Raw genomic sequence first — 22,834 nt, 5'->3', positions numbered from 1 at the left:
GCTGAGCCAAAGAGCATTTTTGTGTTGCTTAGAAGTAGCATTTAGGGGCCAGCCCCATGGCTGAGTGATTAAGTTCGTGCGCTCCACTGTGGCGGCCCAGGGTTTTGCCAGTTCGAATCCTGGGCGCAGACATGGCACTGCTCATCAAGTCCTGCTGAGGCGGCATCCCACATGCCACAACTAGAAGGACTCACAACTAAACATATACAACTATGTACCAGGGAGCTTTGGGGAGAAAAAATAAAATCTTTAAAAAAAAAAAAAACAGTAGCATTTAAAAATATTTACTGTTTGCCATCTTGATTCAAACATTTGCAGGTACTTTCGGAACGGCTAATAGAGAGTTTGACCTTGGTAGCCAGTGTCAGATTATATGGTTTGTGAGCAGGCAGCCCTTGCATGTCCCTGTTTTATTTTCACGTCTTTCAGAACGAGACGGTATCCTCATCACTTGCCACTTGGCCTGATTTCCCCGAGGCTTCTAGAGGCTTCCATTCACCCTCTGTCTTCTCACCCCTGACAAACTTGAGCAAGTCAGAGCTGACTGTATCAGGAGCACCCTCTTGAGGACAGACGTGGAGGAATCTAAAGAAGTTTTCATCGTTAGACACTGCGTTATGTCACATCTCAATGCAAGGGAAAGAAATGGATTTCATGAGACAGAAAAGTTAATTAATTTTTTGTTCTTTGGCCTTTGTTTCCGTCAGGTCAGCCACCATCCACCTATCTCTGCATGTCACGCTGAGTCTAGGAATTTTGTTTTCTGGCAAGGTAATGTGCTGCTGTATTTGACCTTCATCATTTTTGGTAATGTTGCAGATTTATTTTGTTCAGAAACTGCTGTACATGCTTGTTAAGATCCAAAGCGGGCCATGGACTTGGGCCTCGGGTGGGAGGATCTGCACCACTTGGTGTTCTCGCCTCTCCTCTCTGAACAATAACTGAAGCCGTCTGCTTCATAATTAAGGATTCAAGAGGATAATTTAGTTGTTCCCTTTTTTAAAAAATCCTTAATCCTTGTCTGGGCCACCACTATTTACTCCTGTAACTTTTCTGTATCTCATGCCACAGCCAAGTGAAATACCTCACATATTTCTAGAAACAGTAAATGTTTACTGTTATTTGTCAGAGTCTAGACAGCAGAGGGGGTTTTTGCTTTTGAAAAATTTAGATTTGATTTCTGAAATCACATTTTACATTGTTGACTTTTTGTCATTGTTTTTGGGTTGTTGTTCCTATATTCAGTTTACATTTTTGATTCGGAAGAGGATGGGTTGTTCTGAAGAATAAATAAGGCTGCAAATATTTTCTAAATGGATTAATTAATTTTGTTAACCTATTTATTTATTCAAAAGTCAGAATGTACTACTATAGAAGGAAAATTTGAGCATCCTGGGTTTTCAAGCAGTGAGCACATGTCAGTTTTTAGAGTATTTTTCTCTGTTAACAGTGATATCACCTGATTTGCTGCATTGCCTTAAAAAAGTACAACTATAAAATTTAAATGATATGAAAATAGTTTGTAAAAAATCTCCCTCCCCCACCCCAGTCCACAGCCACCCAGTTCCTCTCTCTAGAGGCTGTCAAAATTATCTGTTTAGGTTACAAGTACCAGAGTTTCCTTTCTGAATCTTTGCTACTAAAGTTTAGAATTGAAGCTTGATTAACAACTTCTCTAACTTTCACTGAACTCTCTAGGAATAATTCTCATAACATCTCTATGCTCTTAGTTGCTAAGGGTCATTGACCCTGTAAGCACTTTATTAACATTTTTAAGTCGTGTGTTATATAATGAGAAGAGTCTTCTCAAGGTAGTTCTTATGTGCTCCTTACTTTACTCACAGTTTTCTCCTCAGCTCCCTTCACTTCTTCTCATCAGCCTTTCCCAGGGCAGTCCCACCTATTCCCATAGGCCCATGACTCCCATATCTTGCTTTTTTATCCAATTTGACATTTCTCTACCTTTTAATTAGGTTGTTTAGACTACTTCCATTTATTGTGATTGTTGACGTAGGTGGGTTTAAGTGTGGCCTGTTGGTATTTGTTTTCTGTTTGTTGCATCTGTTCTTTGTTCCCATTTTCCTCCTTTTCTGCTTCTTTTCGACTCAGTACTTTCTTTGACTTCATTCTGTCTCCTTTGTTGGCTTATTAGCTGTACCTCTTCGTTTCGTTTTTTAATTGTTACTTTAGCATTCATATTATATATCTGAAATGTATCATAGTTTTTCTTCAAGTAATATTATGGCACTTCATGTATAGTATAGAAACTTACAAAACTATACTTCTGTTTCCCCTCTCCCAATCTTTGCGCTATTGTAGATGTACATTTTCCTTATGTATGTTATAAACCCTGCAATACATTGTTATTGTTTTCTCTTTAAACAGCTGATTATCTTTCTTTTGGTAACAACTTTATTGAGATATAATTTATATACCATGCAATTCATTGAATTAAAAGGTACAATTCAGTGGTTTTTGGTATATTCACAGAGTTGTACAATCATCACCACAGTCAATTTTAGAACATTTCATCACTGCAAAAAGAAACCCCTTTAGCCAGTACCCTCCCCCACTGCAACTTCCAATTTTTGTCAACCTCTTCCATCCTTAAGCAATGACTAACTTAGTTTTGTCAATTCTAGATATTTCATATAAATGAAATAATGCAGTGTATGGCCAGGGGCTCTTGGTCCCATCCCGACTTCTCTCCTGGACCATGGCCATGGCCCCGTACTGGCCTCCCTGCTTTCCCCTTTCCTCCCATATGGTCTGTGTGTTGTCCATACAGCAACCAGAGGGATCATCCGTCTCTGCCCTTCTTTTTCTATTCCCTGTTGGCACTACTCTTCATGCAAGTTAGAAAAATCTGAAGTCATCCACAAATTCTCCCTATCTTTCACAGTCTGCATCTAATTTGTCATCTGATTCTATTTCTACTTTTTGAATGGTTCTGGGATCATTCCCTTCCGCTCCCTGCCCACTGCTACCCTCTGGGTTCACTTTATCCTCATTTATTCCTTGAGCAACTGCAGTAGCCTTGTAACTTGTCACCTTGCTTCTCATCTCTCCTGCTCCTGGTCCATTCTCCATGTTACTCCCAATTGTCTTTGCAAAGTCTGTATCTAATCATATCAGTTCTCTGTCTAAACAAACACCTTATTTTCCCCGAGTGCACACACTAGACTTCTTAGCCCGGCTTGTAGAGCCCACTGGTTTTTGTACTCAATCTGTCTTTCTACTCTTCTCTCTAGACAATCGGAGACCAATAGGACAGAACCACACCATGTTCTCTTGCACCTCTCTGCTTGAACAGGCTACGTCTTCTGCTTTCAATTGCTTTTTCTATGACTCTTGCTTATTCTTCAAAGCCCAGTTTAATCGGCCCCTTCTGATGCCTTCTCCAAGCACGTTGGTCATTCCTTCTTCTCTGCTTCCATTTCACTTTACAACACAATCAGTAAGAGCCTGTGCCTCTCTGTGTGGGGCTTAGTTGTTTTCACTTTTGTCTGCCTTTCACACTGTGAGCTCTTCCAAGGGAGGGACTTTATCTTATAATTTTGGTTTCCCTGATTCTGTTCCAGTTATTCAATTGGTACTTACAGTAAATGAAAAGTTATCCTATCCAATAATGTGTTTTATTATGAAAAGATTGTTCTATATGGAGATTAATCCTTTATCCAGCCTAAGAACTCTTTGATCTACCTAGCTCTCCTGTCAAATGTGTAATAATTGGTATTTCCTTTCAGACGTGAGATGGAAAAACAAATTCTGGGGCAAATCCATGGAAATTGTTCCCATTGGCACAACCCATGTGACTCTGCCAGCGTAAGTTCTTCTTCTGTGGTTAGGACCTTTATAGAATTTAGAGCCGAGATAGAGCTTTAAGAACAGGATGCCTGCTGCCCTCTAGGGTGGGTGTTGAGTGTATGTTTTTTCTTTTAATCTGTTTGACAGCAGGTTCAAATGTTCCTCATTTTGACAATCTCAGATCTTCTTTCCCTCAAGTGGAAGTGCTTCCTGGACACCAAAGTTCCTCTTGAACGTGGCCTCTGGAGCTGGGCTACTGGGACTCACGTGCTCGCTCTGCCACTTACTAATTACAAGTCCTTGGGCAGCTTCCTTAACCTTTCTGGTCACCAGTTGCCCCATCTACAAAATGGGAGTAATCAGCCACCTACTGCATGGGACTGTTGTGGAGATTAAGCACATAATGTAGGGAAAGCACTGAAAAGAGTCCATGCATATAGTATGTGCCATGTAAGTGGTTGGTTTTAATACCATTTTCCTCATAATTGTTATTTAATTCTGTAAGTAGTCCCTGAATAGTTTGTCATCATAAAAGATTTAGATGTATGTATCTTAAGGTTTATATATGATATGAAAGTATGTGTATACATACATGTGTACAGATCTACCTGTATGTGCACATATGTGTGTGTGTGTATACATATACGTGTGTGGAGGGAGAGAGAGAGCAGATTGTGAAGAATCCCATGCCTTCTTCCCCACTGCTGCTTCCCTTTCCTAGTTTGGTGTCTTTAGACAAGTCACCTCTGGCTCTCAGATTTCTCCTGTGTCAAAGGAGGGAGTGGGTTGTGCCAGGAGGTCACCAGCTTCCATGAAGCCCCTGGCAGCTTCCAGAGTCACGAGCCTGCCTGCTGTCGCCCTCTGTGGTATGTGCGCGCCTCCCTGGGGAGTGAAGGCTGGTAGAATGCCCAGCACCGCTTAGGCACACAGTTGCTGTTGGTTCTGTAAATGAAGGAATGCGGAATTCATTACGTGACTTATTCTTTCAAGTAGCCGTGCTTGTTTGCATTTGCTGCTGGCTCTTCTGACAACTATGTGACTTTTTCCTCCTTTTTAGTTTTGGAGATCATTTTGAATGGAACAAAGTGACCTCTTGCATCCATAATATCTTAAGTGGGCAGAGGTGGATTGAGCACTATGGAGAGATTGTCATCAAGAACCTGAGTGACGATTCCTGCCACTGCAAAGTGAATTTTATAAAGGTAACCTGGGAGGGTGCCCTGTGAGCTCCTCCTCTGGAAAGGCAGAACTGGGGCCGTAGGGTGTCTAAGGGAATTTTTCACCTTCATCTTTGTGCCAGCAGACAAGCAATGGCAGGGACTCCCTGGTCCCAGTCCCACCTCTCTCACCTGAACCAGGGCCATGGCCTCTCTTGGCCTCTCTCCTTGCGTTCTTACTCCCCTAAGGTCTGTCCTCAATGCAGCAGCCAGAGGGACCTTTTTTTTTTTGGTTACGAAGTTTGGCCCTGAGCTAACATCTGTGCCAATCTTCCCCTATTTTGTACGTGGGACACCACCACAGCATGGTTTGATGAGCGGTGTGTAGGTCTGCACCAGGAATCCAAACCCACAAACCCCGGGCCATTGAAGCAGAGCATGTGATCTTAACTGCTATGCCACTGGGGTAGCCCCTGGAGGACCCTTTAAAACATAAGTCATCATGCTACAACATGGATGACCCTTGAAGACATTATGCTAAGTGAAATAGGCCAGATATAAAAGGACAAACACTGTGTGATTCCATTTTTATGGGACACCCGGAACAGTCAAACTCACAGAGACCAAAAGGAGAATGGGGGTTGCCAGGGGCTGGGGGAGGAAGGAAGGGGAGTTACTGTTTAATGGATACAGAGTTTCAGTTTGAGAAGATGAAAAAGTTCTGGAAATATATAAGGTGATGGTTGCACAACATTATGAATGTATTTAATGCCACTGAATTGTACACTTAGAAATGGTTAAAATGGTAAACTTTATGTTGCATATGTTTTACCACAATTTAAAAAAAGAAAGTCATGCCATAGTTGACCAAAATCCTCTGACAACTTCTGTCTTTCTCAGAGTAGAAGGCTGCATCCTTGCAATGGCCCCCAAGGCCCCGCACAGCCTGCACTCCCCACCCCCACCCCCTCAAGTTCACACACGTGTGCGTGTGCAAACGCACACTCATCCCTCTCCAACCTCAACTGCTGCCACCCCACCCCCCTGTCCCCTTCCTTCCTCACGGTCCTGTGACCACACTGTCCTTCTTTCTCTCTCTTCTCCTCCTGCGTGGGCCCCTCTCCCCAGCTCCTTCCCTTACCAGCCCCGTCTTGTTAGTCACTCTCTAGCATATCCCATTTTCTTCAAAGTTTTTATCTCTATCTGTAGTTAGCTTGTTCCTGTTGGTTCACTTGTTTATTTTCTGTTCCTCATACTCTCCTCACCATTCCTGATTCCAGAAAAGCAAACCCCTGGTCTAACGTGCTGGCTGCTGTAGCCTGAGGCCTGGGAATGGTGTGTGACACACAGCAGAGCTCTCGAACATTCACGGGATGGAGACAGATTGGCCTGAGGCAGAAAGCATGGAATAGTCTGCTTCCCTTTCCATCCGCCTTGATTTGAGCTCCTCTCCCACCTTCTCTTCCTCCTTAGATTCCCTCTTGCCCTTAAAGATCTCACATACTTAAAGTGGCTGTAAAGCATTACCCGTCCTCCTCAAGGAATATTTGTGTTTAATTAAGATCAAAACCGTAAGCTGAGAGATGAGGTTCTAATTGTGGAATTCCGCGTGGTACTTCTCTGCACCACCTCTGGCTGGTGGGGGACATCATGGAGAGCTGAACTGAGGTCTTTATTATGCCCTATAAATCAAACTGGGCTGTAGACAGACAAAAAGCTAGTAGTGATTTGGGGTAAAATAAAAATGACCCTGCCTTGAAAACTTCATCTAAGCTCTCTGCGAAAAGATGCAGAAGGCAGCCTGGAGCAGGGATGTTTGTATTCCTGATCCAGGTGAGAGCCGCCTGGTTCTCAGCATTTTCCCCGAGGAAATGTACGTGACTCGGATCTTTCCCATCCACCCAGTACTCATCCACCTAGGGCCAGAGAAGAGATCTTTGTACCATGAGAGATGAAAAGAATTAGAATGGTGGATGTGCCTGTGGTGTTGAAAGAGAATCTGCAGAGAACATTACCTGGGGATCGCGGCTGCCTCCCTCTGTGGCGTCCCATTGTATTGCCAGTATTGGATTTGTTGGCAAATATCTCTAAGAGAAAGTCTGATCCCTGCTTCAGAATGAACTTAAGAGCCTGGGCAGTATTTGTTTCCCCTTTCCTCCATTTTTATGTGACTAGGGGACTGAATTTTACGTTTCTGACTCAGCCCGGCGTTGCTGCTGTGCTCTGCCCTTCCTCCCAGTTTCCCCACGGACGCAGAATGGGGAAACCAAACCACCTGAATTGGCCTGAAAATGCCAGTCAACTTTATTGGTTTCCAAATATGGATTCTGTTTTGGCTGAAAATAGTACTAGGATTTTTGATTTATGAAGTAAAGCCTTCTCTTCTCTCACAGAGATTTTTAGGGCAGCCAGGTAATTGGCAGGTTGGAAAAAAAATCGACTCTAGGGAGTTAGAGCTCCCTCTGCTGGCTACCTTCTGGTACTGTGTAAAACCCACAAACAGCTGAGCTGAGCTGAGCTGAGCTGAGCTGGTCTCAGACAAGGACCAAACCACAGTGTGAATGGATGTGGCTTACTCAAGGGGCCAGTGGGTTGGATGAACAGATCTAGTTTGGGGGGAAAAATAATAAAGTAAACTGAAAATGTATTGGTTTACAAAGCAGCATTCTTGGTTAATTTCCAAAGTACTGTGTATGTGGTTCCTTTAGTGAAAAAATTATATAAGTTACATTTCTTTTAAATTGCAATAGTCAGAGAGCACAGTGACGGCCAGGGAACAGCTCTTCCGGAGGAGGGGGCGTGAGGGCCAGCCACACTCCTTGGCTGATGTGTGAGAATTGAGCCTTTCCTTCCTAGAGGAGAAAATGTATCCTACCCAAATGTTGGTGGTTGTGTTACAAACTGTAAGTAAAGGGTTAGCTGTTTATTTTTATTATGATTTTTTCTTTTTTAAAGCCAGAACCCAGAATTGGCAGACGATAGGTAGTGTAGAATCCTTCTTATGGTTCTTTCTCTTTCCTTTTTTTCCTCTTAATATCTGTAAGAAGTTGGCCCAAAGTACTAAACAGACAACTCTCATTTGAATCCTAGGCAAAATACTGGAGCACCAACGCCCACGAGATTGAAGGTACGGTGTTTGACAAGAATGGGAAGGCAGTGCATCGGCTGTTTGGGAAATGGCATGAAAGCATTTACTGCGGGGGCGCCTCCTCATCTACCTGTGTCTGGAGAGCAAGTTAGTATCCGGGTTAATCAGCCACCAGCCAAGGAGGGCAGAGGGAGGGATGTGGCCAGAGGAACTGCAGATGGGCGGGCATCAGTGCCCAGGTGATGTCTGCAGCTTCTCCCTGCTTTGAACTATGTTTGAGCTGTTGGCCCTTCTTGCATTCACCTACTCATATCTCAAACTCATCCTCATGCGTATCAGCCACACCTCGGTTGGGCTGCTAGGTCCAGGATTTTTAATCCTAGAACGAAGCCATTGTTAATCCATGGTCACTGTCTGCGGAAATCTTCCAGTCAACACATATCATTCCTGGGCACTAGGAAGGAATACCTTTAATATTAAAATGTCATTCTAGAGTAAGAATAAAGAGAAAACTGTTACTGGACAAGCAGACTGCCCTGGGCGTTCTACAAGAGTTAGGGGTCCGCCAGAATTGCCCAACACTGTAAGCTGGTCTGATGTTTCCTGCAATTCCAGAAGGATACTGAGCCCTTGAAGCAGCTGTGGGGAGAAAGCCTAGGGAAGCCAAACCTTCATAAGGTGTCTCCCAAAACATCTTAAGACTTTAGTCCATCTTCTAATCTGATAAGCTTCTTTCCAAGTCATGGTCATATTCTAAAACCATTGTTCTGAGATACCACCAGTAGGATGCTTTGGGCTGATAAAAACAAAACAAAGATAAGAAACTAGTAGTGGCTTAAACCATTAGGATATGTGCTATTACTTAACAAGTGAGGTGGTAGGTGGTCCCAGGGTTGTTACATCGGCAACTTACCTGTGTCAAGAGCACAGATCATTGAGACACATTCTGCCACTCCCAATATGGCGGTGATGTTTCCCCTCATGGATGTAAAATGATTATCCTGATATCATATTGAATCATCAAGTGGGGAAAAGGGGAGGACAAAAGGGCTTTCTTCTCCTGTGCCTCTGTTTGTCAAGAATGAAGGATTTTCTAGGATCTCCCAGCAAATGTGTCTTTATATCTTATCAGCGTGGTGTGGGTCCAAACCCATCCCTGAACCAATCCTGGGTAGGCAGGAGAGGTTCAGGTGAGCTTACATTCATCCCCTAGAGAGGGCACAGTGCCATCTGAACAGGTGAGCTTCCCTTTAGCAAGTAAGAAAGGGAGATGACTGTAGAGTAGGCAGCCAACAATGCTCTTTGACTGGGTAGCAGCCACATCTTCCACCAGTGCAGAGGTTGCCATGAAGCTAGAATGAATTGGCACCAGTGGCCGCCTTCCTAGCTTCAGGGGTTCAGAGGCACACAGGCAGTTTTGTGGGTGAGACAGTTGCTCTGCTTTGCTTAAAGTACCTATCGAAGATGAGAACTACTGTCCTCTCTGGATGGTAAAGTAGGACCTTGATGAAAGAACACTGTGTAAGCTTATTCTTGTTGGTGTCATGTGCTGACTTTATGTCTCTGCCATGGCCGTGAGCATCCCTGACCCATCTTCAAGAAAAACCACTGTCTTCCCTCTGATGATTGGGAGACTGGCGTGGATTTGTGAAGGCCCAGTAGGAAGCTCTGCTATTATTTCCATACTTAGAATACAGAGAGTTAGATGAAAAGGACTGCTGAAGCTTCAGAAAATGGGTCTGCAGAGGAGAGTTCATGGAGAGCGGTTGTGTTTGTGTGTGAACAGTGAGAGCTGAGGCTGTGAGTGGATCTTACTGGTCTGCAGTTGATTCCCCAATATGTACATTTGAGTATCTTTAGCTTGAGTTTTAGCTGGAATTCAGATTAGGGCAATAACTTGCGTTAGTCTACTTGAGCTGCTCTAAAGAAATACCACAGACGAGGTGTTTTAAACAGAAATTTATTTCTTTACAGTTTTAGAGGCTGGGAAATCAAAGATCAAGGTTCTGGCAAATTCAGGTTCTGGGGAGGGATCTCTTCCTGGCTTGTAGGCAGCTGCCAAATCAGGGCCCTGCTCTTCTGACCTCGTTTAACCTTCATTCCTCCCTTAGAGACCCACTTCCAAGTACAGCTGCAATGAAGGTAGGGCTTCAACAGACGAATTTTGGGAGAACAGACATTTAGTCCATAAGATTCCACCCATGACCCCCCAAAACCATGCCCTTCTTACATGCAAAATATATTTACTCCATCCCAACAGCCCCCAAAGTCTTAATGCATTCCAGCATCAACTCTAAAGTCCAAAGTCTCACCTAAATATCATCTGAGTCAAGTATGGATGAGACTTGACGTATGAGTCATCCTCTCCAGCTGTGAGCCTGTGAAACCAAAATGTGCTTCTAAAATGAAATTGCGACGAGCATAGGATGGACATTCTCGTTCCCAAAGCGGGAAATAGGAAAGAGGAAAGGGGTGATGGGTCCAAGCAAGTCCAGACCCAGCAAGGCAAATGCCATTAGATTTGAAGGCTGGAGCGAATCTTTTTCTAGCTCGATGCCCTGCCCTCTGGAGCCACTGGGGCGGTGACCCGGCCCCCAAGGCTCTGGGTGGTGGCTGCCTGGCATGTTGAAACTGCTCAGTGGCCCCCACCCTTTGATAGGCAGAGCCAGCCTTGCCCTGGGCCTAAAGAGTCAGGGCCTGTGGTGCGAGTGGCAGCCTAATGATCTGAGTCATCTTCATTTGCTCTCCTTGAAGGATAATGCTTGTTTGCAGCTGGATGGCCCAATGGTCCCTTCCTGTACTAGACCAATTGTGCCGCAGCCTTTCTACATTCTGTCCTGTTTTCTCTGTCTCCTTTGGTTCCAGCAGGCAGGGTTTCTGCTGGTATAATCCCATCCCTGCGCCTGGCTTCTGCTGAGATGGTTTTAAATTTAAATAGGTAAGATTTTGGAGGGGCAGGAGTTAGTGGAAAGAAGGGCAGGAATGGAAGAAAAGAATAACGCATATTGACCACTTGCCGTGGGCTCAACACTGTTCTAGGTACTGGAGGGAGCATCTCGAGAATTCAACGTCTCTTAAAGGAAAAATGGATTCTCTAGAGCGAGAGTCTCGTTAGTCAGGAAAAAGGGGCCTAGAGTTCTTTTTAACATGTTTATTTCAGTAACAGATTATGTTTATAGCCTCAACAGTAGAGAATCCTCATGGAATTTTATAAATTTGCTGTGTGAACGTACAAAGGAGGCCTTATCCTTGGAGGTAGAAAAAAACTTAGAGAGAAGAAAATTTGTAGAGAAGTATTCAGCAGCTATTTGTTAGCCAGAATATTTTAATAGAAATGGAAGAATGTAGAGCTGAGAGAGAAGAGCTGTGGCTGGTCTGAGATGAAAGAGGAGAAGGAATTAAAATGTAATATGAATGAAAATGCAAGTTCGACATGAACGTTTTCTTTTTCTTTCAGATCCCATGCCAAAAGGCCATGAGCAATATTATGGCTTCACACAGTTTGCATTAGAATTAAATGAAATGGATCCATTGTTGAAGTCTTTATTACCACCTACGGACACTCGATTTAGGCCAGACCAAAGGTAAGGATTTTTTAAACCTTTATCTCCAGAGTTTAAAACTCTTTATATAAAGCCTCTTTAACAACACCCAGGCCGCCAGAGGAGCCTAAGAGAGAGAGATAATGTCATCAGGAGTAGGGGTGTAGGAGGCTTTAAGCAATCACGTTGTGGAAGGGACAGAGCCCGGGTTAGCTCTGTGTGTGGCATGACCTGTATTCATCAGGTGAGCCCTGTTTCTGATGAAAAACAAAAAAAGTGTTTCTTAACACTTAACCAAAAAAGTGTTTATAAGAGTTTTGCTGCATACAATAATATAGAACTGGTGTATTTCAAATAGTAAAAAGCATCTAGCCCCCCACCCCTCAAATTTAAATTATTTTGCTGCACTGAGATCTGACTTCTGATCCTAGATGTGCTGCTAACAACGTGCTGTGTGACATATGATATGTCTTTCTCAGCCTCAGTTTCCTGCTTTGTAAAATTGAAAGAATAATCTCTCCCCTAAGGCCTTGCTAATTAAGACTCAAACCCTAGAAGGCAAAAAAAAAAAAAACCCAAAAAAGATAAAATTTGACTTCATTTTTTAAAAAAACAGCACTTTTCTTCATGGCAAAGTAAATAAAATAAAGACCCAGAGTCAAAAGATAGACGACAAACTAAGAAATCTACGTTTGCAACTCATTTCATGAATTGGTTCTAGAAATCAGGGTCAACCCATTAAAAGAATGGACCTAGGAAAATGCACAGTTCACAAAATAGCCAATGCAGATATCCCTTAAACGTATGAAACGCACTCAGTCTCACTCAAAGAAATGCGAATTTTAAAAACCATGTTGGCATACTATTTCTTTTTCCTTTTCTTTCTTTTCTTTTTTTTTTTCTGAGGAAGATTCGCTCTGAGCAAACGTCTGTTGCCAGTCTTCCTCTACTCTATGTGAGATGCCTCAAGCCTGGCTTGAGCAGTGCTAGGTCTGTGCCCAGGATCGGAACTCGCAAACCCCAGGCTGCTGAAGCAGAGTGCCCAAACTTAACCACTATGCCACTGGGCCGGCCCCAACATATTATTTCTTAACCCATCAGATGGCAAAGATGTAAATGTTTGATGCACTCTGAGCCTATGGGGAAAAGGCTCTCTAATAACAATGCTGCTGGGAATGTAAATTGATATAATCCTCATAAAGGGCAGCTTGGTAACATACACATTACAAACTCACCCTTTAACCAGGCAATTCCACTTCTAGAAATTTCTCCTTATAGATACACTAACCCATCTGCAGAATGATGGATATACATGGTCATTCATTGCAGCATTAACTGTTAACATTAAAAAATTGGGAACATCCCCAATGTCTGTCAATAGGGAATTGTTTAAATAAGTTCAGGTTTAGCCACACAATTGAATGTTATACAGCTATTAAAAAATGAAGATGTCTGTGTACTACCAAGAAAGATCTCCAAGATATGTTAAGTAAAAAGTGAAACAGAACAAGAAACTGAAGTATAGACAGTGTGTGTATCATGCTACCCTTTATGTTTAAAGAGGGAGGGAGGGGTGAGAATATATATATTAATGTTGCTTATGTACGTATAAAGACCCCAGAAGGAGGCACAGGAACCTAGTAACAGTGGGTCACCTGTGGTGGGGGGTGAAGATGGGTGGGATGGGAGGACACAGGTAGAATTAGAGACAGGGGTGAGAGGGAGACTTTGCCCCAAATTCCTTTTTATGTCTGTATCTGTATCTTTTTTTGTACCACGTTTATATCACCAATTCAAAAAACAGCATCTTCGCTAACTGCCTCAAAAACTTGCTTTTAGAGTTGGGGGGAGAGGGGTCTTGTGTATAGGAAAGCATTTTGACTCTCCAGTCCAGAACACATGCACTTTTAGGAGTAACGATTGTTATAGTTTCCTGGAATTCATGTTCCTTTGTTTTTTTCTTCACTGCCTCAGGTTTCTAGAGGAAGGGAACTTAGAAGAAGCTGAAAGACAAAAGCAGAGGATTGAGCAGCTCCAGAGAGAAAGGCGGCGAGTCTTAGAAGAGAACAACGTGGAACACCAGCCGCGGTTTTTCAGGTGTGTGCGGGGGTCGCGTGGGGCGTTGGTGGACAGGCGCTGATGACATCTGATGCTCTGGTGTGAAGATGGTCAGCAGGGTGTCCCCTCCCCACATGAGAGCATGCTCGACATTTGCCTGCTTCCAAGTGGTGAAACCTCCCCTGTGTGTGCGGGCCTGGCTTTCTATGGACACTTCCTCCAGGCTGCCCCTTCCTCCGTCCTCTGCAAGAGGAGTGTCTTCTTTTTGCCTCCCTGTTCTTTCCCAGCTGCCTCTCAGCACCTCACCCAGTGACTGGGCAGAGGAGGAGCTCAGTAAGTGCTTGTGGAAGAAGCAACGAGACCACCCCAACTTGGCTCCCTAACTCAGGCCAGCTTCTTAGATCCATGTCTAAGCTTGGGCGGCATGCAGCTATATTTTACACAACTGCTAAGACAATTAATGATCACCCAACTGGTCATCAAAATGGAAATTCCAAGTAGTCTAATTCTTGAACTGCAGAAGTTCCAATATACTTTGGCTTGGATTTGGAACATTTACTATTAATTTTAAAGTAACTTGCCAGGAAGGTCTTGTTAAAAATAAACTTAAAGATTTTGGGACTGGCTCCGTGGCTTAGTGGTTAAGTTTGGCACACTCTACTTTGACGGACCAGGTTCATGGTTCAGATCCCAGGTGCAGACCTACACCGCTCGTCAGCCATGCTGTGGCGGTGACCCACATATAAAGTAGAGGAAGATTGGCACAGATGTTAGCTCAGGGCTAATCTTCCTCAAGCAGAAAAAGTAAGATTGGCAATAAATGTTAGCTCAGGGCAAATCTTCCTCAGCAAAAGAAAAAATAGACTTAAAGATTTAGATGGGGCATTGAGGATCATCAGCCCTTCACTCCCTCTTTTATGTTAACTGAGAAGAAACAAAGGCCTGGGAACACAGGTGATCTGTGAAAGGATGAGTGGAATGTCCTGGACTGGAGCCTGGCTCTCTTGACTACCAGGCCAGGGCTCTATACAGTTTTAGGGGTTTTTCTGTTTGTTCAGTTTTTAACCATAACATTAAAGCAGGCACATGTAGAAAAGCAGCAGGCTCCTGCCCTGCCCCTTCCCCAAGTCTTGCTTTCAGGAAAACCAGGATTTTGTTGTTGTTTGGGGGCATTTTTTGGTTATTGTTGTTTTTTTAATGGGCCACAGAAATACTTTTAGGAGGATTAGCTACTAATCTATCAGCAGCAGCAATAAAGTATATATTCTAAAACAGCAAAATAGTGACAAGTAATGTTTTATGCCCAAATTATAGTGTGCTTTCCCCTAGAGTTTAAGCAGATTGTGCCAGATCCCTTCTGATCATTTCCACAAACCTAAGATGTAAGCAGTTAAGGGGCTGGCCCCATGGCTGAGTGGGTAAGTTTGCACGCTCCGCTTCGGCGGCCCAAGGTTTCATCAGTTCGAATCCTGGGTGCGGACATGGCACCGCTCATCAAGCCATGCTGAGGCAGCGTCCCACATGCCACAACTAGAGGGACTCGCAACTAAAAATACACAACTATGTAGCGGGGGGCTTTGGGAGAAAAAGGAAAAATAAAATCTTAAAAAAAAGATATAAGTAGTTAAAGATCAACTAGCCAGAGTGTCATCCCAAAATATTTATAAGTTCATTTAAATATTTTAAAAATAAGACACAGGGGCTGGCCCTGTGGCCGAGTGGTTAAGTTCGCGCACTCCGCTGTAGGTGGCCCAGTGTTTCATTGGTTCGAATCCTGGGTGCTGACATGGCACTGCTCATCAAACCACGCTGAGGCAGCGTCCCACATACCACAACTAGAAGGACCCACAACAAAGAATATACAACTATGTACTGGGGGGCTTTGGGGAGAAAAAGGAAAAAAATAAAATCTTTAAAAAAAAATAAAATAAAAATAAGACACCTTGTTTTTCTGAAAAAGGCAAAGGATAGATAAATGGATAGATTAACAGACGGATCAATTAATAGATACGCACATATACCCTTAAGTAGATCAATTCATTTTTTCCTTTATAAATAATCTAATACATTTTTAAACAAGGAAATCTGCATTTATAAAGATGTTCGGGGGCTGGCCCCATGGCTGAGTGGTTAAGTTCGCGTGCTCTGCTTCAGTGGCCCAGGGTTTCACTGGTTTGGATCCTGGACATGGACATGGCACACTTGTCAGGCCATGCTGAGGCGGTGTCCCACATGGCACAACCAGAGGCGCTCACAACTAGAATACACAACTGTGTACTGGGGGGTTTAGGGGAGGAGAAGAAGGAGAAGGAAAAAAAGGAAAGAAGATTGGCAACAGATGTTAGCTCAGGTGCCAATCTGAAAAAAACAAAGATATTCATTACAGTATTTTTTAGGATCATTAAAAACTGTAATAACCAAACTGTCTCAGGAACTAGGTAAGGAGATCCATCAACCTGATCTGATGTGAAAGCATCAAAAATGAATTCACAAAGTCTGTGGAGCTCTATGGGAAACAAGTTACCATTTAAATGTAAAATATAAAATGTTATCTGGGCTGTCATTGCAACCCTTTAAGAATTATGTCCAGAACGGAAAAGGATTGACACAGCTGCTGCGGGTGGTCATGGCTCTTTTTCCTTTTGCTTGTCTATAAAATTATTAGAGCGTTATTGGATGTGGCAAATAAAAAGGTGGAGAAAAGGCAAGAGTTCTCCAGCAGTAGCAATCCTGTCAAAGACAGGACGGAGAGGAATGTGCAGGCCTGGATGTTTCCATTAACAGCCGCTGAAGATCAACGACAACATCACCAACTACAGCTCCGGCAGGATCGAGCCCCTGTTTCATAGTAAAGTGTTCGATGTGCAGATCGGCTCATTTTAGAAACGTCCCTTTGTTAGAATAGGGACACAAGCGTGATAAAAATCCGTGTTCCTGAGAGTGTGGAAAAACAGGCACCCTCCACTTTAGCTTCCAAAGCATATGACAGTATCAGTCAAGACTACAAATGCACGTACTCGGACCCAGCAGTACTACTTACATGAATTTTTAATGTAACTAGACTCACACACATGCAAAATAACATTATATGTTTGTTATATTATTATAAGCATATGTTTATAATAGAGATTGAAAATAACCTCCTAAGTGCCTACCAGTAGGGTACCTGTTACATTGTGGTCCATCCCTACAATGGAATATTATCCAGCTGTTTAAAAAGAAAATGAGGGGCTGGCCCCAAGGCCAAGTCGTTAAGTTCGTGCGCTCTGCTTCATCAGCCGAGGGTTTTGCCAGCTCGGATCTTGGGCACGGACATGGCACTGCTCATCAGGCCACGCTGAGGCAGGGTCCCACATGCCACAACTAGAAGGACCCACAACTAACGTATACAACTGTGTGCTGGGGGGCTTTGGGGAGAAGAATTAAAACAAAAAAGAGAGAGAGAGGGCTGGCCCTGTCGCTGAGCCATTAAGTTCAAACTCTACTTTGGCAGCGCATGATTTTGTCGGTTCGGATCCTGGGTGTAGACATGGCACCACTCCTCTAGCCAAGCTGAGGTGGCATCCCACATGGCACAACTGGAAGGACCCACAACTAAGAATGTACAACTATGTACCAGGGGGCTTTGGGGAGAAAAAGGAAAAAAAAATAAATAAATAAAATGAGGAGTCAGCCCTGATGGCCTAGTGGTTAAAGTTTGGCACGTTCTGCTTCAGCGGCTGGGTTCAGTTCCCAGGTACGGAACCACACTACTCATCTGTCAGTAGCCATGCTGTGGCAGTGGCTCACATAGAAGAAGTAGAAGGACTTACAGCTAGAATATACAACCATGTACTGGGGCTTTGGGGAGGAAAAAAAGAGGAAGATTGGCAACAGATGCTAGAGCAAATCTTTCCCAGCAAAAAAAAGAAAAAGAAAATAAGGAATCTCTTATTACCAGTTGCCAAACTTTTTTTTTTTTTAAAGATTTTATTTTTCCTTTTTTCTCCCCAAAGCCCCCCGGTACATAGTTGTGTATTTTTAGTTGTGGGTCCTTCTAGTTGTGGCATATGGGACATGGCCTCGGCATGGTTAGATGAGCGGTGTTGTGTCCGTGCCCATGATTTGAACCGGCGAAACCCTGGGCTGCTAGAGTGGAGCACGCAAACTTAACCGCCACGGCCCCCAAACTTTTCCTATAAAGGGCAAATGGTAAATATTGTTAGCTTTGCCATAAGGTCTCAGTAGTGATTACTCAACACCACTGTGCAACATGAAAGCAGCCCCAGACAACACTTAAACGAATGGGCACATGTGTATTCCAGTCAAACGCTATCACAAAGATAGGCAGAAGGCTGGATTTGTCTCTGGGCTGTAGTTTGCTGACCTTGTGACAATGGAAAGTGATCTCCAATATATATTGTTATGTCAAAAACTCATGAGGTAGGACACCACACAGTGCTACCACTGTATAAAAAATGGGAGCGGGATGGAGTGTGTGCGCGTGCACACACTCTCACACATGCGTGAAATTTCTCTGAAAGAATGAAGCTGACAAGATCATTGCCTCGGAGGAGAAGAACTGAGAGGCTGGGAGATGGAAGCAGGAAGAAAACTTTTGGCTATCTCCCCTTTTGTGCCTTTTGAATTTTGATCTGTGTGATGCATTATCTATTCTAAGAATAGTGAACCAAGGCTGCACTCTCCAGACTGTGATGGCTTCCAGTTCCTTTTATAACTTATCACTTGTTATGAACAACAGTGTCGTTGATTTGTAGCTTTTACATGTCATACTCCAGGTGGTGGCTGTCATCCCAGCAGTGTTTGATATACGGTAAACTCTTCCTCACCCCAGCTCCTCTTAGAAGCACCATTTTTCACAGCTTCTGAGTCCGAGAAGTCAAAGTCAAGAGTAATACAATGGCATCCAGGCTTCCAGTTCCCTCCCAGTTCCAGTACTGGACTGTCAGGGATGTTGCATGCATATGAGAATGATGGCTGGGCATGAGGAGAGGAAAGAGGGAAAGGGAGAGAGAGAATATGACAATATTTTCAAGAGCCTTCAAGAAATTCTTTCATCTTTCACAGGAAATCCGATGATGACTCTTGGGTGAGCAATGGCACCTATTTGGAACTTAGGAAAGATCTTGGTTTTTCCAAACTGGACCATCCTGTCTTGTGGTGAAAAAGGAAAGAACGATCCGTCCTTATACTTCTTCGTATTTGCTCTCTGAAGCCACAAACCTGTGTCTGTATATTTAAAGGATATTATCTGGAATGATCGCTTGTGCTTAGCTTAGCATTGTATTTAAGTATATATTTTCTTCAGTAGGTTTCTTTACAATTTCAAATGTTATCATGATTGTTTATATGAATGTAGAACACCTTGATATTTCTTTTTATATATAAACTATTTAATAAAAATGAAAGATTGAATGTTATTGTATGGGTTAAAAAAGAAGCTTTAACACTAATTTTCCAAAGGTTAGGAAAATTCAAATTAACTTTATGCCTTATAAAAATATGTTGTAGGAAAAAAACCATCTCTCCCAGGTGCATTAAGAAATCAGGATACCCAGGGTTACTCACCCGTGCGTGAGCTACCCAAGTTTAATTTGGTAGCTCCGATATCTTTTTCCCTCAGACAGCCCTTGCACTGCTCGTACGGAAGAGTTCTGCTGGTGCTGGAGTCTGAAGAGTATCTGCATTTACATTGTGGTGATTGGGAGGATGGTATAAGATTGATGGGATGTATATTTTTCTATAAGATGGATATGGCACCTTCTTGAAGAGTAAGCATTTTAGCTTATCCTTCTCTATAGTTTTATTGCCTTATGTGCAAAATTGTACCCTGTTGCTCAGAGAAATTGTTGTTAATCCGAGAAATCCCTGTTAAGTAAATGTTATGACATCCTAAGACGCAGTAGGAAATTTGTCTGTAGAGAACTGAATCCTTGACAAGTTAAACTATTTTCTGTTTCCTACCCAACCCTGGCTTCCCCCCACCCCGCCCCGTTGGACCACATCTCTGTTGAGTATGGAATGTCCCAGTTTAGTGTAAAACATACAGCGCATTCCACACAGCAGTTTGACTTTCTAAAAGTTTCGCAAAATAACTGATTGTTTTCAATAACTCAACATGTTTTCTTAAATAACATCTTGGTATTTTCTACCTCTTAATAAGCACTGTATTTTAGATCTTGTATGAAAAGTTTGACCATCTGCCTTATAGACAAATGTAGAGAATTGATGTTCTTCCCTGCTGTTGTGTTCTGATAAAGCTTTGGTGTCTTACCCCTTTCCTGCCCTTTCTTCTTACTCATCTCACTCTTTCCTGAGTTCGCAGCAGGCTTGAATAATACAGATTATGACTACCGAATGGGGAAACTTTGTCTTTTTAAATGTGTTGTTTCAAGGTACAATAATAGAATTTGTGCAGTAGGTGTATTGTGTTATCAAAGCAAGTCCAACTTCTGCCCAGGTTACATTAAAACCAAAGCCTAACTTTTTAAACCTTTTACGCTCATGTCCATAACAATTCTATGGAATATCACGTATCATGGTGGGGTAAAAAGATTTCGCCAGAAAACAATTTTAGATATTTAAATACCTTCAGAGCATGTAGAATGCTCTGAATGGAAAGTAGAATAAATAACGGAAACAAAGAATGCATGATTTTTCCATATCACATCAAAAGACCCGTTGGAAAGTATTGCATCAAAATGGAGAGTTACTTTAAGTGGATCAGTAGGCTTTTGGAATCTGCAAGTGACTAGCATTTTAAAATAGTAAATGGTTCATTAAATATTACATTCATTCATTCCATTTTATCAAGACGTCGAGATGAACACAGTGTGACTATCGTTTCCATTTCTGAGCACCTAACTGACACAATCAAACTCTTTGGTCTGTGCTTTGTTCTGTTCTTTTCAAGCCTGGATCCAAATTCTGCTCACAGACAAGAAGCAGGCTAGAAATTTAAGGATACTTACAAGAAAAACAAATCTAGTTTTCACCTTGTGAAAGTGAATGTAGAATTTTAGTAATATGGACTATTAAATAGGCCTGCTCCAAGGCTGACTCAAAAAAGAAAAAAAAAAAAACAAACGTGCCCCCTGCCTGGCGGGAGCTTTGTCATGCAGGATTTGGGAATTCTTTGTCTCAATGCGGTTGTTTCAGTTGATCCTGTGCTTTATTTTGGAATCACAAGGCTAAGTGGACCAAGTATCACCTTTGTCATCCTCTTATTTGCAGTGGGGGTGGGGTGAATTAGAATATGATACAGAACTGTATGCAAATTTTAAAATCTAAAAACTGTTCAGTCCCAGCACATGTAAAGGGCTTTTCTGAAATTTAAACAGCTTGGTGTCGCATCCTGATATTATCATCTTAAAACTATCTTGAGGGGCAAATGGCTTTTTTTCCTCCTTCAGTCCCTCTTTTCAAAAACACCTTCCCACCTAATTTATAGCTCAAGGGCATTTTATAATTTTCAGATGAAGAAAACAAACATGGCATTGTTTGGGAAGAAGTGAGGTGGAATTCAGTTTTCCGAACTTTGAATCTCCTGACTAAATAATGCCAGTCACTGCACCATTTGAGACGCATGTTCTCACCTCCGTTTTATTCCTGATTATTCCATCGCCAATTTATGCTGAATTGCGTAGATATTCTTGGAAGTGGGGTTTTGTGCTGTCAGCCGCACTGCCCTTCAGGTGGTCCCGTTGCCGCTGTGGACCATCCCAAGCTGCAGGAGGTCCTTTGGGAAGGGAGCCAGCAGTCTCCAGTGTAGCGAGCAGCGGATCACTTCCCTCCCAGGCCCCACAGCAGAGGCTGGTATTTCCCTGAGGCGAAGTAGTAATCAGAGTCTGCATGCCATTCACCTCCGGAAGCGAGGCTGGTCTGGTACTAATGAAACAGACCCAGTTCCCTTTAGGACAGCAGTCCAGGTACCTATCAGGTCCCCAGGAAGCCTGAACAGCCCCTACAGTCTTCTTGTGCTTTCTGTGGGACTCTCTGCAAGAGAAAAATATGCAAACCCGTTTTTTTGTTGTTTACTTCATTTGGGCTGCTGCTTTTCTCATATTCTGCTTTTAATTGCTTCCACGAAGTCATTTGCTTGGCCTTCGAGTACTGTCTGCATTTTCCAGATTCCTGATGAGTGGTCTTAGTCTGCTGTTGACCATGTCAACCGCAAAAGAAAAATGATGGCATTTTTATTTGGCTGCTGACCCTTGTTGGAGGCCTATTGCATAGAGTACAAGTTATATGATGCCTTCCAGCTATTGGAGAGTATCCTCAGACCCTTTAGTTATGAGTAGGAGCAATAAGAAATAGTTCTTATGATCTTAGGAATAATAGTTGCAATATATTGGCATAATTTATTTTAATGTCTTTAATTTTGATATTAACATCAGCATAAATCTATTTTTGCTACCAAATGATGGCTATTTTCTTGTGCTCAGTTTTCCTCTGCATTGTATTAATCTGTTACTCACTGTTAGTCTTTATTTTTCTGTGTTGGAAATATGTGTCACATAAGGATCTGCAAATCATGGCCGTCTAAATGCACATCCCTTTTGGAGACTTTGGTTTTGGGGAATGCAATGATCAGAAGTTGCTAATTTATTTTATTGGTGATGCTTGTCTCTTCCTCTGTTACCTTCAGAGGATACTATTTTTTTTAATGGATATTTGTAAATCTTCCATCTAACTGTTTATAAGATTATTTTCTGTTTAAATTCCGCCCTTCCACCTTTCACCCTATGCCTCCCCAAAAAGCTCCAACTAATTTGTTTATTTCCCTCATATAGCTAGTTGACTGTGAATAAATAACATGGAAAAAGGCCACCCGTGTCTTTGTTTTTCCAGCTTACTGGGTGTATGTGGCCAGTGAAGGGGACAAAGCAACACTCTCGCCTAGGCTCTTTTGAGGAAGAAACATACCAGCTTACCTAAAGTGATGGGGCTTGGAAATAAGAATATCCTGGGACATAAAGAAACTTGGGGGCCATCCCCGTGGCCTAGTGGTTAAGTTCAGCACGCTCCATTTTGGCGACCCGGGTTCAGTTCCCAGGCACAGACCTAAACCACTCGTTGGTGGCCATGCTGTCGCAGTGACCCACATACAAAAGAGAGGAGGACTGGCACAGATGTTAGCTCAGGGCCAATCTTCCTCAAGCAAAAATGAGGAAGATTGGCAA

At 42.8% G+C, this 22,834-nt stretch overlaps 1 protein-coding gene across 9 annotated transcripts in view; it reads left to right on the top strand.

Annotated features, from left to right (window-relative positions):
* The window catches only part of OSBPL3 (oxysterol binding protein like 3), a 175,975-nt gene extending 153,497 nt beyond the window's left edge, over positions 1-22,478 (top strand). For all 9 annotated transcript variants that reach the window (XM_070510502.1, XM_070510512.1, XM_070510480.1 and 6 more), the window contains 7 exons: positions 708-771; positions 3,747-3,825; positions 4,865-5,009; positions 8,055-8,199; positions 11,510-11,636; positions 13,569-13,691; positions 18,720-22,478. In XM_070510502.1, the coding sequence (XP_070366603.1) occupies positions 708-771; positions 3,747-3,825; positions 4,865-5,009; positions 8,055-8,199; positions 11,510-11,636; positions 13,569-13,691; positions 18,720-18,816 (780 nt within the window). In that variant the 3' untranslated portion in view covers positions 18,817-22,478. The remainder of the gene's footprint in view (positions 1-707; positions 772-3,746; positions 3,826-4,864; positions 5,010-8,054; positions 8,200-11,509; positions 11,637-13,568; positions 13,692-18,719) is intronic.
* Positions 22,479-22,834: the final 356 nt, after the last annotated feature.

The sequence above is a fragment of the Equus asinus genome, chromosome 1 (assembly GCF_041296235.1).
Source record: "Equus asinus isolate D_3611 breed Donkey chromosome 1, EquAss-T2T_v2, whole genome shotgun sequence".
Classification (NCBI taxonomy): Eukaryota; Metazoa; Chordata; class Mammalia; order Perissodactyla; family Equidae; genus Equus; species Equus asinus.
This window is presented reverse-complemented; position numbering and strand designations above follow the sequence as displayed.